Source organism: Natator depressus, chromosome 1 (genome assembly GCF_965152275.1).
Source record: "Natator depressus isolate rNatDep1 chromosome 1, rNatDep2.hap1, whole genome shotgun sequence".
NCBI classification, from domain to species: domain Eukaryota; kingdom Metazoa; phylum Chordata; order Testudines; family Cheloniidae; genus Natator; species Natator depressus.
The window spans coordinates 141,666,795-141,680,438 of record NC_134234.1 but is presented as its reverse complement, the minus strand read 5'-3'; the positions used below and the strand labels follow the sequence as shown (position 1 = coordinate 141,680,438).

At 46.9% G+C, this 13,644-nt stretch overlaps 1 protein-coding gene across 4 annotated transcripts in view; it reads right to left on the bottom strand.

Annotated features, from left to right (window-relative positions):
* POLA1 (DNA polymerase alpha 1, catalytic subunit) overlaps positions 1-13,035 on the bottom strand; it is a 349,929-nt gene extending 336,894 nt beyond the window's left edge. For 3 of the 4 annotated variants that reach the window (XM_074968368.1, XM_074968379.1, XM_074968396.1), the window contains exons 1-2: positions 12,902-13,035; positions 2,918-3,042 (exon numbers count right to left, since the gene is read on the bottom strand). In XM_074968368.1, the coding sequence (XP_074824469.1) occupies positions 2,918-3,042; positions 12,902-12,929 (153 nt within the window). In that variant the 5' untranslated portion in view covers positions 12,930-13,035. Of the gene's footprint in view, positions 1-2,917; positions 3,043-6,720; positions 6,831-12,901 lie in introns of those variants that run through there. The other variant, XM_074968387.1, reaches the window with a different exon arrangement.
* Positions 13,036-13,644: the final 609 nt, after the last annotated feature.

Here is a 13,644-nt window from a genome sequence, read left to right as displayed (position 1 = left end):
GGTGCCAGCTGGCAGAGGGCACAAAGGGTTTTAGGGATTCCAAGTCTGGTCTCTAGACAATAGTTTGACAAAGGATGTCACATAAGGCTTCCACTGATAATTTGTGTCACAATGATCACCATAATCGTCGCAAAACATATGTACAGATAATATGTAAGGAGTTAGGTGAATGTATAGTGAAAATTATGCTCTTAAGGTCTGGGAGTTGGGGCTGGTCACCAGAAGATGACAAACAATTTCTTTCAGGGAGGAGACTATATGTCTGTCTATACGTAAAGTGAGTACTGTACACTTCACAATGAATGCTTATTTACAGTATAAGCAAAATGCTAATCAAGTCAAGAGATTGTGAAGCCTCCAAGAGAGATTTTCTACAAGAAAAAGCAAGCAGCAGGGGGTACCCTGTTGACAAGTGACAACAATGGATCTTTTGAACTGTATGTGGGGTTGCAGAAGTAAACCCAGGTATCCTACACGAAGGGGACCAGCTGGTTTGTCTTATGACGAGAGGATCACAGCCAGTCTGGTTGTTTAATGCTGGGAGAAAGACTTTGGATGAGTTAACCTTTAGGAGACAAGAGAATGTCTTGTTAAGTATAGGCTCTAGGGAAAGAGTATTATGATTTTATTTTACATGTAACCTTTTGTTTCCATTAATTCTGCTTGCTTCTTTTCTAATCTCTATTCTTTGTTAAATAAAAACTGTGATATGTTTATAGTGAAAACAAGCATAAGTGCTGTAAATTGAGAAGAGAGAATTCTGAGGTGTACTGTTCCTTTGGGAATAGCAGATCTGTGAATTCTGTGAGTATGCAGTGGAACAGGGGCTGGATACTCCAAGGGGGTGTTCGGGAAGCTCAGGGGCTGGAGTGCGCCTACTGCTCGTCTCCAAAGGGACAGCAGACCCTACGCAGGCTAAGAGGAGAGTGCATATATTGCCTGAGGCTGCTGGAGTCTGGGCCCTGACCCTTGGCAGGCACAGACAAGGCTTCCTCATTTTTAGGGCAGGTGGTAGTGAAGTTCCTCACAACCTTGGGCATTCCACGGAAGCATCACAGTACCTCACCAAGAGACTTCTTGGTGCCAACTGGCAGAGAACACAGGAATACCTAAGGGTTACTGGGATCCCCAGGGTCTAGTATCTTCATACTAGTTTCCCAAAGGGTGTCATGTAAGATCTCTACTGGAAGCCTGTGTCACACTGGGCATCAAAAAGTTTCTGTCAGGAAAGAAATGTTTATGCGCCTGGCTATATGTAATTGAACACTATGGATCACAATGGATGCCCATTTACAGTCCGAGCTGAATGCTAATGAAGAGATTTGAAGATTTTACAGAGAGGAAATTTACAAGAAAAAAATAAATCAGCAGGAAGGAGTCCTGTTTACATGTGAAGACAAGAGATTTCTGGACTATAACTGTAGAGATTAGGACTCACTCTGCAAACACATCAGCTTACTTCATGTAAAAAAAAAAAAAAAAAAAACCACACACACCAACAGATCACAGCTTGGGTTGGCTGACAAGCACTGGAAAGATTATGTGAGCTAAACTTTATTAGTCAGGGGAGTATCTAGTGAAGTAAGTCTAGATTCCAGAATGCATTTATGACTTCACTTTATATGTAACCCTTCTTCCTGTTTTTACTATACACATATCTAAGTGCTATGTATACTGTTTCTTTGGGAGTATAAGATGTGGGAATTGTGAGAGTGTCCCGTGGATCAGGGGCTAGGTGCTGCAGTGGGAGACTCAGGGGTTGGAGTGGTGACTACCCTTAACCTGTTAAGAAACAGTGAGACTGGCAGAGGCCTGGAAGGCAGTGTGCGTGTTGCCTGAGGCTCGTGGAGCTGGGGAATTGACCAACAGCAGGAACATACAAGGCTTCCTCAGCTAAGGGAATTGATAGCGAGGTGCCTCACAACCCCGGGTACCACCAGGAAGCTTCACAAGGTATATCAACTGCAATGTAATATTAGCAAACACTTTAATCTAACAAAAAGTTATGACTGAGAGCGCGTCTACACTACCAACTTGCATCAGCACAGCTGTACCGCTGTAGCACGGTCTCCAATTGGCTTAATAACTCCACCTCTGCAAGACGCAGTAGCTACGTTGGCGGGAGAAGCTCTCCCGTCAACAACATAACCCCTCTCCTGTGTGGACAGTGCTGAGATCGATATAACTATGTCGCTCAGAGGTGTGGATTTTTCACACCCGAGTGACATAGTTATACTGAAGTGAGTATGTAGTGTAGACCTGGACTGAGAAACAAGGCACTGTTAAGCTGAACATGCATCTTAAGTGGTCTGATTATCCCAGACCTCTGTCCACATCCAGGTGGGTGAAAAAAGGCTATTTGGGGTTGCATATCTGGTTAGTTACTATGTCATTTTGCTGTACTTTGTAGTAGTTTAATACTTCAATATAAATTGACTTTTCCTTTCCTTCCAAGATGCAGTGCCTTAACATTACCATACTTGGATCGCATAATACTTTGAAAATCATAAGTTAAGTTGTTTCCTAGTCCACTATTTAATTGATACATGCTGAAGTCCTGAATGCAAGCCTTTCACTACAGAATAATTGTCAAGGCAGATCAAACTTTATGTTCAAGCAATAAGCCATTTTAATGACTGAAAATTAAATGTTGCTCACCAATTTCTTTAATTTCCAATGGCAAGGGTCAGAGAAGCGGCAAATACAGAAATAACTACTGTCTCATGAAAAATTTTACTAAGAAAACACCTTTCAGGCAAGTTGGTCTTGACTGAATATTGTTTTCCTAACGGTCCCCATAATTTCCAGAAGCAAGTGATCAGCTTTATACAGGTTAGGACAAAGATCAATATTCCCAAAACTCAACTTAGGTTTTTATATAGAAAGTCTAAACAAGAGAAAAGATTGACCTATTTACCTCATATTTTACTTTTTCACCCGCCTTGGCCTTTTTCAAGAGTTCTAGAGCTTCTTGGTGTCCTTTTTTAGATTTTTTCTCACGCCGAGAACGTGACACTGCAAAACTTCCAGAGTCTGATGTAGCTGAAATGAATATTAAAAACATCAGAAGTACAATTCAACTACGCATTGTTCTTGTTTTCAGACATTTAATCTACAGTAACTGTTTAATATTAATTTTAGAGAAACAATGATTTCACTGTTGATTATTCCTTAAAAACATGGGTGGAGTGTCCAATAGGCAGGGGAAGACTGAACCTGCCCAAACAGCCCCGTGTGGCCCTGCCCACACTCCGCCCACAGGCCCCCTCCCTTCCTGCTGCTAGTTGACCCCAGCCCAGATAGGCTGCTTTTCTTCCAGGAAGGGAAGCCAACTGGGGCTAGGGTGGCTGGGACTTGGAGTAGCTGGGGCTTCCCAGTGCTGGGGTCCCCTGGCCCTGGGGCTGTGCTGCCCAGTGCTCCAGTGCTGGGGAGTAGGGGCCGCACACCACCTGCCACTCTGAAGGGCCCTGGGCAGAGGGCCGGTGCTTCCCGCAGCTCCTATTGGCCGGGAATGGCAAACCGCGGTCACTGGGAGCTGTGGGCAGCCATGCCTGTGGATGGTCAATGTAAACAAACTGTCTTGCAGCCCACCAGCGGATTACCCTGACAGGCCGCAGGTTGCCCACCACTGATCTAAGGTGTGCGACTCCCTCTCAGTAAGATGTTGTGGCCTTGGACAGAATAATAGGAGAACCACCTCTTGGGAAGCATGAAAGGAAGAGTTTACCTTCAGACCAAACAATTCCAGAGTCCTGAGCACCACCTTGTCTTTGTGGAACAAACAGTAAAGTTCCTGCACAGAAAAGACTGCCAGCTCCAACACTCCCCTGGCAGACATAATGGGTATCAGAAAGCCAGTTTTGATGGACAAATAGAATGCTGACACTGATGTCAGTGATTCAACGGGATGGCTTGTCAGAGCTCTCAATACAATCAGCTGAGTGGCCTGACTGCTAACCTGGTTAATCAGAGTGCTCTAAGGAATTTGGCTACCTGGGGTTGCTCTGCCAGAGAGCCCAGGGATCCCACAAACATCGTGCTACTGAGGGCAGATACCTGTCAGGCTATGGAGCTGGGCTGGAGACCTTTGTCAAAGCATTTTCGGAGAAAGTCCAAAATAGCTGGGATTTCTAAGATTTGATTTGTGTTCCTAGCACCAGAACTTGGCCCAGATGGAAAAATGCATTTTCAATGTCGATACTCTTCTAGATGACTTCGAAGGACAAACCCAGTGGGACCAGCACTTCCCTTTCAATAGCCAGGCTGTTAGATGCAGCCAACTAGCTACCAGATGATGAAGACGACCTTGTGAGAGGATGTCCCATCTCTTTGGGAGTTGTAGTGGAGGTCCTATTTTCAGTCTGAAAACCAGAGTCTCTTCAGTCAATGTGGAGTTATCAATATGACTGCTATCTGTTCTCATTTTATTTTCTCAACCACCTTCCCTAGTAATGGGAAGTGTGGAAACACAGAGGAGACCCTGCAGCCACCTGTGCAACAGGCAATCTGTCCCCCAGATCTGGGATCTACCTCCCTGGTGAAGTACTTTGGTCTCTTTGCATTCATATGGTTCATGAATAGATCGGTTGAGGGAACGCTGAACATTTGGACAATTAACTCAAAGACTCCCTAATTCAGGCACCACTCAGAGTTGTTGAGCTAATCTGCCTTTTGGTTCGGGTCTCCCTTTACATGAATTGCTCTGAGGAATAGGAGACAGTTCTCTATCATATAATTTCCATTGCTTCTGCATGTATCACTGGGGTCCTTGCTCCCCCTTGGTTGTTCACAAGTGATGGTGGTCATGTTGTCTGACTGAATTGGGACAGGGTTCCCTACTAGGCTGGCCTGGAACCTTCACAGCACCAGCTTGATCACTTTTAGCTCTAGAAGGTTTATGCTGTGGGCCCTTTCCTCCAGGCTCCAGATGCCAAGAGATGTTTGGGCCCCAAGGTGTGAGCCCCAGCTCTCCAGGCTGGAGTTGGTTACGAGAACCTGAGGATCTGGGCAGCATGGGTATACCTTTGTGTACATTGCCCTGGGCTGACCACCATTTTAAGGAGTTGAACACCTGTGCTGAGACCCTTACGTGATCCTTCATGTATTCCAAGGAGTGGTCCTGTACCTTTACGATGAAGGCCTGAAGGCACCTGATGCATGATTGCACCCAGGGAGTGATCCCTATGCACGATAGCAGAAGGCCTAGTAGTTGAAGGCCCAGTGCTATAGCAGGCCTCTTGCAGCTCCCAAACAATGTGAAGAGGTTCTGAATCTTCTTGAACCTTTCTAGTGATGGATAGATCCTTGCTATCAAGGTATCTATGTCCACTCCGAAGTGTGTTATTTTTTTGACACTGATAAAGCCGGGTGCTTATAGGAGACTCAATGTCAGCGATGTGGCTCTCTGTGCTATTTCCGGGGATGGCATTCTGATCAAATGTGGTCCAAGAAGGGGCACAGGTGGATACCCTGCAACCTGAGTCAGGCTATCATTACTAACAACATCTTTGTAAACACCCTGAGAGCAGAGGACAAGCTGAATGAGAGCATCCGGTACTGATGTTACTTCCTGCCATAAGCAAATCTTAGGAACCTGTGACAGCAAGGCTGACAGAAATGTGGAGGTATGTGTAGCGAAGCAGAGTGGCCTCCCTCCGGACAGGAGAGCAAGGGACCACTACACTCCCTGGTCGGCAGAGCCAAACTGACCCCGTTTGCCACGCCAGGATGGGACAGTAAGTATAAAGGGAGGGCTCTACAGCTCAGGTGAGCAGCAGCCAGGAAAGGAGATGGACGCTTCTATTCTGCTACAGCTCCCAGCAGCTGAAACTGCACTCTGCAGCATCCTGCAGAGGAGACGGACCCAGAAGAAGAGTTGCCAGGATTGCCATTTGCCATGTACCCAGAGGAGCCAGAGGACTGCGGATTCCAGAGATCCTACCTCCCCAGGGTGTGGTAAGTAGTCCAGGGCAGCAGACGATTATCTGGCTACATTGCTGACTGTTTCTAGGTCAGCGTGTTGCAGCTGGATCCCCGCTGACCCAGTGGCGCATCACTCCACCACTGCTAGGGCCCTGGGCTGGGATGTGGAGGAGTCAGGTGGGCCCGCGTCCCCCTGCCACGCCACCCGAGGTGGCAGACTCCCCACCATGGAGGCCTAAGTACATCTACTGTCCGTCAAGCTAGGATGCTAGACACAGTTGGTGCCTCCCGCCTTCCTGAGCCCCTAGACTGTGTGGGTGCTCATCCCTACCTGAGCCAGAAGGCTTAGCCTACAGCCTGTGCTCCCTCTAAGGTGCATGCCTGCTCAGCCGCACAAGAGCCATCAAGAGCCACGCACACAGGTGAGCATGGAGAATGTGTAGGGAGGGTGGGGTGAGGTGGGGGGTGGCGATGGGGGTTTGAGGGAGCTTGGGGCGTGCAGGAGAGGTGCCTCTCTCCCTCAGCCCCAGCCCCGGCCAGGGCTGCAGCACGGACAGGAGTTTCTCTCCCTCGGCCCCAGCCCCCCCCCCCTTTTTTTTTAGGGAGATCTTGTGTTACAGCAATTAAATGTTTGTTCTTTGTTCTGCAATGCCTCTGTTTACACAAGATTTATGGGGATAAGCAGTATTTTATCTGCCAGAAATATACACCTTATTGAGCCTGATCCACATCCTAAACCAAGATTGATACAAGACCGTGAAATGCCACACTTTACTACCTTTAGCCAAAGAAAAATACCTTCAAGATACCATGGAGTTTTCATTTCATTTGGGTGCGGAATCTCAGTTTAGGTTCAGCTGTGCACTGCCAGCCACCAGATTAAATTCTGAGGAAAGGGAACTGCAACCTGAAATATGATAGCACATTATAGGATTTCATTGTTTTCTGCCCTTCAGAAAAGCCTCATATATGCATAAGACTTCAGTCTATGTGTTTGCAATAGTGATAAGGAAGCCGTTCTAATATGATACACTTGAAGAACCAAATCCTCAGCTAATGTAAATCGAAGAAGTTCCAGTGACTTCGTGGCTGCTGTACCCCAGCTGAGGATCTGGTTCTAAAATGTCAGATTCCAGGAAATCTTTATAGTCCCTTTTACATGTACCATTGGCCATACCTATGGTAACTTTTTAAAGAATTATATATATGTTTTTTGTTTCTACTGGTGGCGCACATCCACACATTACCTCGATACTGGTGCTGCACATAACAAAATGCATTCTCTGCATGAATTGAAAAAATTAGAGGGAACATTGGTTACAGCCTCCTCCCTGCTCGGCCCTGCCCAAAGGGCTGGAGCCCCAGACCGTGTATGTTTGCTGGCTGCCTTAGCCAGGAGCCTGAAGCTACAGCCTGCCCTAGCTTTGCCTCACTCAAAGGGCCAGAGTTTTAGATTATTAAGTACTGCCAGCCTCAGTTGAGGGGCTACATGCTAAAAACTACTCAGTGTTCTGCCCCAACCGAGGGTGGGGACAAGTGCCCCAGACTGTTATTGCTTGTTTGCCTCTATAGGCCACAGAACTATAGACGGCTTATGGCTCGGCCCCGCCAGCGTGACCCAAGCCCAAAAGTTACCGCCCAATACAGTGAGGCAGAGTGGCCTCCCTCCCCACTGGAGAACGAGGGACCACTACAGTACACGTTTGCCAGATCCACTGAAGTCAAAAAATCCTCCTAGGACAGGCATGACACATAGAGGTCAGGGTCTCCATCTGAAACTTTGTTTTCTTCATCCACTTGTTGAATCATTTGAGGTCTATGGCTTGGATTCCTCCCGTATGCTTTTGAACAATGAACAACATGGGGTACTCCTTCTCTTTGGAGTCTCTCCCTGCTCTGCTCAGGAACTCCTGGTCTATTTTCCTCCCGATGGACTTGCAGCTGCTCTGGTGAGCAGGGGATCCCACCTGTCTGCCCGACTCATGGCCCTGGGACCTAACAGAGTTAGGGACCGAAGGCTGAGCACAACTCATCATCTGCCAAGGCCAGGAAGGCTGTCTCATAGACAGAGCACTGTTTAGATTTTGTTCAGTGCTTTTTAGACTGCTCAGCCGTACCAAAAGGGTGCAAAGGAGCCAGCAGGAAGGTTCCAGGTGGGTTCAGTCATCTGACTAAAAACCAACCCAGTGAGAAGGAAAGGGCTAGTGTGAGACCACGGCTCATCATTGCCCCCCTCCAAAAAAAAAAAAAACCACACTGAAGGTAGAAGATAGGTGGGTGCAACAGAACTGCCATCCACACGCTGCTGTGGAGGCAGAGAATCTGGCTGCAAGTGGGCGCAGAAGAGGCATGAACAAAGCAGTGGCGCCAAAATGCTGATCCGGCGCCATGAAGCTGCTGAGTGAGTAGAGTTGCTCAGACATCAAGGATTGTGGGAGCTGCTGAATAGGTAGATTGTGGTAATAATGCACCTATAGTAGACTCAGGAAGGGAAGGGTGACAATTGTTAAGCTGCCACCCAACCTCCTTTAGGGGTGCATCAGCTGTCACTATCCATGATTTGGAAAGGAAGGTTATTTTAGACATCTAGCTTCCTTCTTTATGCTTTTATTTCACTGACAACCAGTGCTTGAATGCATCAGGCGGGGTATTTTCAGTAGAGACACAGAAGTGTTAGTACCATTATACAAGACACTGGTGAGATCTCATCTTGAATACTGTGTGCAATTCTAGTCTTCCATGTTTAAGAAAGATTAATTCAAATTGGAACAGGTGCAGAGACGGGCTACTAGGATGATCAGAGGAATGGAAAACCTGTCTTATGAAAGGAGACGCCAAGAATTTAGCCAGCCAAAAGAAGACTGAGAGGAGATATGATTGCTCTTTATAAATAAATCAGAGGGATAAGTACGAGGGAGGGAGAGGAGTTATTTAAGTTAAGCGCCAACGTGGACACAAGAACAAATGGACATAAACTGGACATCAAGTTTAGACTTGAAATTAGACAAATGTTTCTAACCATCAGAGGAGTGAAGCTCTGGAACAGCCTTCTGTCATAAAAATAAAGGGAAGGGTAACCACCTTTCTGAATACAGTGCTATAAAATCCCCCCTGGCCAGAGGCAAAACCCTTTCACTTGTAAAGGGTTAAGAAGCTAAGATAACCTCTCTGGCACCTGATCAAAATGACCAATGGGGAGACAAGATACTTTCAAATCTGGAGGCGGGGGGGGGGGGGGGGGAGGACAAAGGGTCTGTCTGTGTGATGTTTTTGCCGGGAACAGATCAGGAATGCAGTCTCAGAACTTCTGTTAGTTAGTAAGTAATCTAGCTAGAAATGCGTTAGATTTCCTTTTGTTTAATGGCTGGTAAAATAAGCTGTGCTGGGTGGAATGTATATTCCTGTTTTTGTGTCTTTTTGTAACTTAAGGTTTTGCCTAGAGGGATTCTCTACGTTTTGAATCTGATGACCCTGTAAGGTATTTACCATCCTGATTTTACAGAGGTGATTCTTTTACTTTTTCTTTAAATTAAAATTCTTCTTTTAAGAACCTGATTGATTTTTCATTTTTCTTAAGAACCAAGGGTTTGCGTCTGTGTTCACCTATGCAAACTGGTGAGGATTTTTATCAAGCTTTCCCCAGGAAAGGGGGTGTAAGGCTTGGGGGGATATTTTGGGGGAAGACGTCTCCAAGTGGGCTCTTTCCCTGTTCTTTGTTTAACATGCTTGGTGGTGGCAGCATAGAATTCAAGGACAAGGCAAAGTTTTTAACCTAAGCTGGTAAGAATAAGCTTAGGGGGTCTTTCATGCAGGTCCCCACATCTGTACCATAGAGTTCAGAGTGGGGAAGGAAGCTTGACACCTTCCAAGGGGAGTAGTGGGGGCAAAAAACCTAACCAGCTTCAAGACTGAGCTTGATAACTTTATGGAGGGGATGGTATGATGAGACTGCCTACAATGGCATGTAGCTCATCTGTGACTGCTAGTAGCAAATATCTCCAATGGCTGATTATCGGACACTAGTGGGTGTCCCACCAACATAGCTCTCGCCTCTTGCGGAGGTGGAGTAATTATGCTGACGGGAGAGTGCTCTCCTGTCAGCATAGAGTATCTTCACCGGACACGTTACAGCAGCTTAGCTGCATCAGTGCAGCTATACCAGTGTAGTACTTCTAATGTAGACCTGCCCCCATGTTAATGTCAGACTAACAGATTTATTCTTTTAGCCGGCACAACTGATAAAAATGTAAAGACCTGTTCTAAACCAAAATAGTTAGGTAATAAAGTAGCACATTGTCAGTTACTGTTCGCAAAGCACTATCATTGAGATCCAGATCCCACAAAAAGATCAACAGAGGTTAACCCCCACTAACTTTAATGGGGCTCATGCAGACGCAGTGGTACACCTTCAAAAAGCTCGTTGCACGATCTTGCCCTGCTTATATCTAGGGCCCTACCAAATTCATAGCATCTCCCACAGTTCTACCCAACCTGAATGGCTATGAGCCAAAATGTCAGATGCTGAGTAGTATCTTTACCATGTGACCTTCCCCCCTCTTTTTTTGGTCCACTGAACATAGTTGGTCAGTTGCCTCTGAAGTATTTGTTATAATACTGATACAAGTTTTTACAGCTTTGGAATAATTTGTCCGCCCATGAGCGGGAGGGCTGAGGGGGCATGGCCAGAGCAGCAGCATCAAAATGCTGCTCTTCCTCTGTGAAGCTACAGAAAGAGGAGACCAGTACAGACATCAAAAATTGTGTGGGGGGGTGGGGGGCATGGTCTATATGGGGGTGTTATATTTGGGCTCCCCTTGAGCAGGTCCTGGATTTCTTTGGCAGGGGGTGGGGCAATGCTGCAGCACCTGGATGGGAAAAAATGCATCCCCCATGGCTGCTGACTAGGAGCAGAGTTCTGAAGGCAGTGCAGAAGAGAGGGTGGCTGTCAGCCCCCTCCCAGACCGTGTGGGAGGCTGCCGGGAAAACCAAAATGTATGGTAATCCACCCCCCAATACACTGCTGTTGGCGGTGGTGTGGACTTTAAAGCTTGGCCATTGCGCTCCAGTTCTGAAGGCAGCACCCGACAGCAGCAGCACAGAAGTAAGGGAGGCAAACCCACGATCCCCCCCTACAATAGCCTTATGACTCCCGACCCCAACACTTTTTTGGATTGGGATCCTCAAGGTTACAACACCCTGAAATTTCAGCTATAAACATCTGAAACCATGAAATTGACTATTTTAAAAACCCTATGACCGTGAAACTGACCAAAATGGACAGTGAATTGGTAGGGCCCTAATTATAACCATTCAGAAGACTGCTGCAAAGATTATTTTCCTAACTTTGACATGTCACCACTCTTGTTGCACCCAACCACTGGCTCCTCTTTCTCTATTGCATCAAACATAAGTTATTTGTCCCCACTCTACCTATCATCTTTCCTTCACTATCAAGCTGTCGACTCCCACCTCCAATGCGCCCACGATGCCAGCCTCCATTGCCCACTTGTTAAATTTTTGATCAAGCAACATCATGCTTTCTTCTATGCTGCTTCTCATGCTTAGGAGAAGCTACCCATAAACATTTGCAAAACTAGCACATTATCCTTCTTAAAACTCTCCTTTGCTGTGATACCTACCAAAATAAAAACTTGATAATGGTTAGGTTGCTATTATGTTGAGGCCATTGCCCATCATGCTAACCAATACTGTCACTCTCTCTTGGTACCCCCAGTCTGTCTGTATCCACATACTGTCCCTTATCTTATACTAGTCTGTAAACTGTTTAGGGGAGGGACCATCTTTTTGTTCCATGTTTGTATAGCACCTGGAACAATTGGGACCTGGTCTATGATTAGGGCTCTTAAGCGCTATAATATAAATAGGTTTCAGAGTAGCAGCCGTGTTAGTCTGTATTCGCAAAAAGAAAAGGAGTACTTGTGGCACCTTAGAGACTAACCAATTTATTTGAGCATAAGCTTTTGTGAGCTACAGCTCACTTCATCAGAGGCATCCAACGAAGTGAGCTGTAGCTCACGAAAGCTTATGCTCAAGTAAATTGGTAAGTCTCTAAGGTGCCACAAGTACTCCTTTTATAATATAAATAGTAGTGGTTTCTAGTTATTGTTAAGCCACAACAGCAATTCAAAAAATATTTATGTAAAATACACAGAATTAAACTTTTTTTTGCATGTACTGAGGTATTTTCACTCTAAGCAAACTAAATACAATTTCTCTGTACCCCAATTTTGATTTTACTAGATTTAGAGGGTGAAGAAATTCAGGGCTCAAAACAGTGATGATAATGAGGAAAGTCAGAACCTATCAAGTACAGACAACGGTCCTAAAAACAATGACATCTTGTGGAATGGGCGGGGGGAAGGAGTACACGTCTGATAGTGTCGATGAAAATCATGCCTATGTTTTCATGAAACAGCAGGTTTCTTTAAAATTAAAAAAGGTTACAGTTCTCTCCTCCCTGTGTTTACTCCATGCACTTGACAGCATTTCGGGTACAGACATTTACCTCTATGTAGGAGCTTAAAACCCAGCCCGGAAAAGAAAAAAAAAAAAAAAAAAAAAAAACAACATTCTCCCAAAAAAACCAAACCAAACAAAAAAGTGATGCAAATCCACAAATTCAGCAGGACGACGGAGACCAGTGTCAGCACTAGCTTCTTTTAACACGCCGGTGTGTTTATTTTTTTAAGACAGACTCGATTTCAACACACCCTCCCTGTCACCTTCCAAGGAGAATCTTGGTGACACCAATGAAGTGTGTCCCCCCCAAAAAAACCAAAAGCGGCGACTCCCAACTGCCCCACCCAGATCCTGCAGCACGGCCACCCCCGCCCAGGAACTCAGGAGACAAGCTCAAGGGAAGCCCAAATACAACACCCCGCACCGCCGCCATGCAGACCCTACCCCCGGGCTGCGCGAGCCCCCCTGCAGGAGTCGCACAGCCCCGCCCGCCTCTCACCGCCGCGCCGGCTCTCGCTCTCCGCCATGGCCCCGACCACGCTCGCTCCGCTCGCGCCAACGCGCCCGAAAGTGGCGCGAGAGAGGCGACCCAGGCGCCCCGGCCGGCCGGTCAGCCAATCAAAAGCCGCGGCGAGTCCCGTCTTTCCACAGCCCGCCCCTTCGCCCTGTTCCACCCTCTTGTGCAGGTCGAAGGGAGGAGCCGCAGCTGCGCGCGGGCGCACTGGGTGTTGCGAGTAATCTATGTGTTTGCGGCTCCGGCTCTGGAGGAGAGAGGCGCGGGCGGGTGCCTCATGGGGAGAGGTGGGTGGTTGCTGCGCCCTGACTTGCAAGTTACGACCAGGCTTAGCGCCGGCGGCGAGAGGGTTGCTATTTATGGACAGGCGTTCCTGGGGGGCGGTCGCCACTGAGTTCCGGGGGAGGCCTTTTGTGTCCGGGGAAGGGAGTGAAAGGACACAGCTATGGGGCTTTCTTCTCGTCCTGGCTCCGGGGAAATAATTTGCAATTTGTAAACTCATGCTGGAGGCTTCAGAAAAGAGATATTTCGGCCCAGCATTGCTATTTGCTGCAGCCCGCACCTAGCCCAGAGGGATGCACGTGCCCTGCTGGCCCCTGGGTAGGGCTCTTAGGTGCTATAGTCATAGAATAATAAACGTGTGTACACAGTAAAACTAACATTTCACAGCTCACTCGGTGTATGGATAGAAAATGAAGTCTTCATCCACAGCATTTGTCCACAGGAAC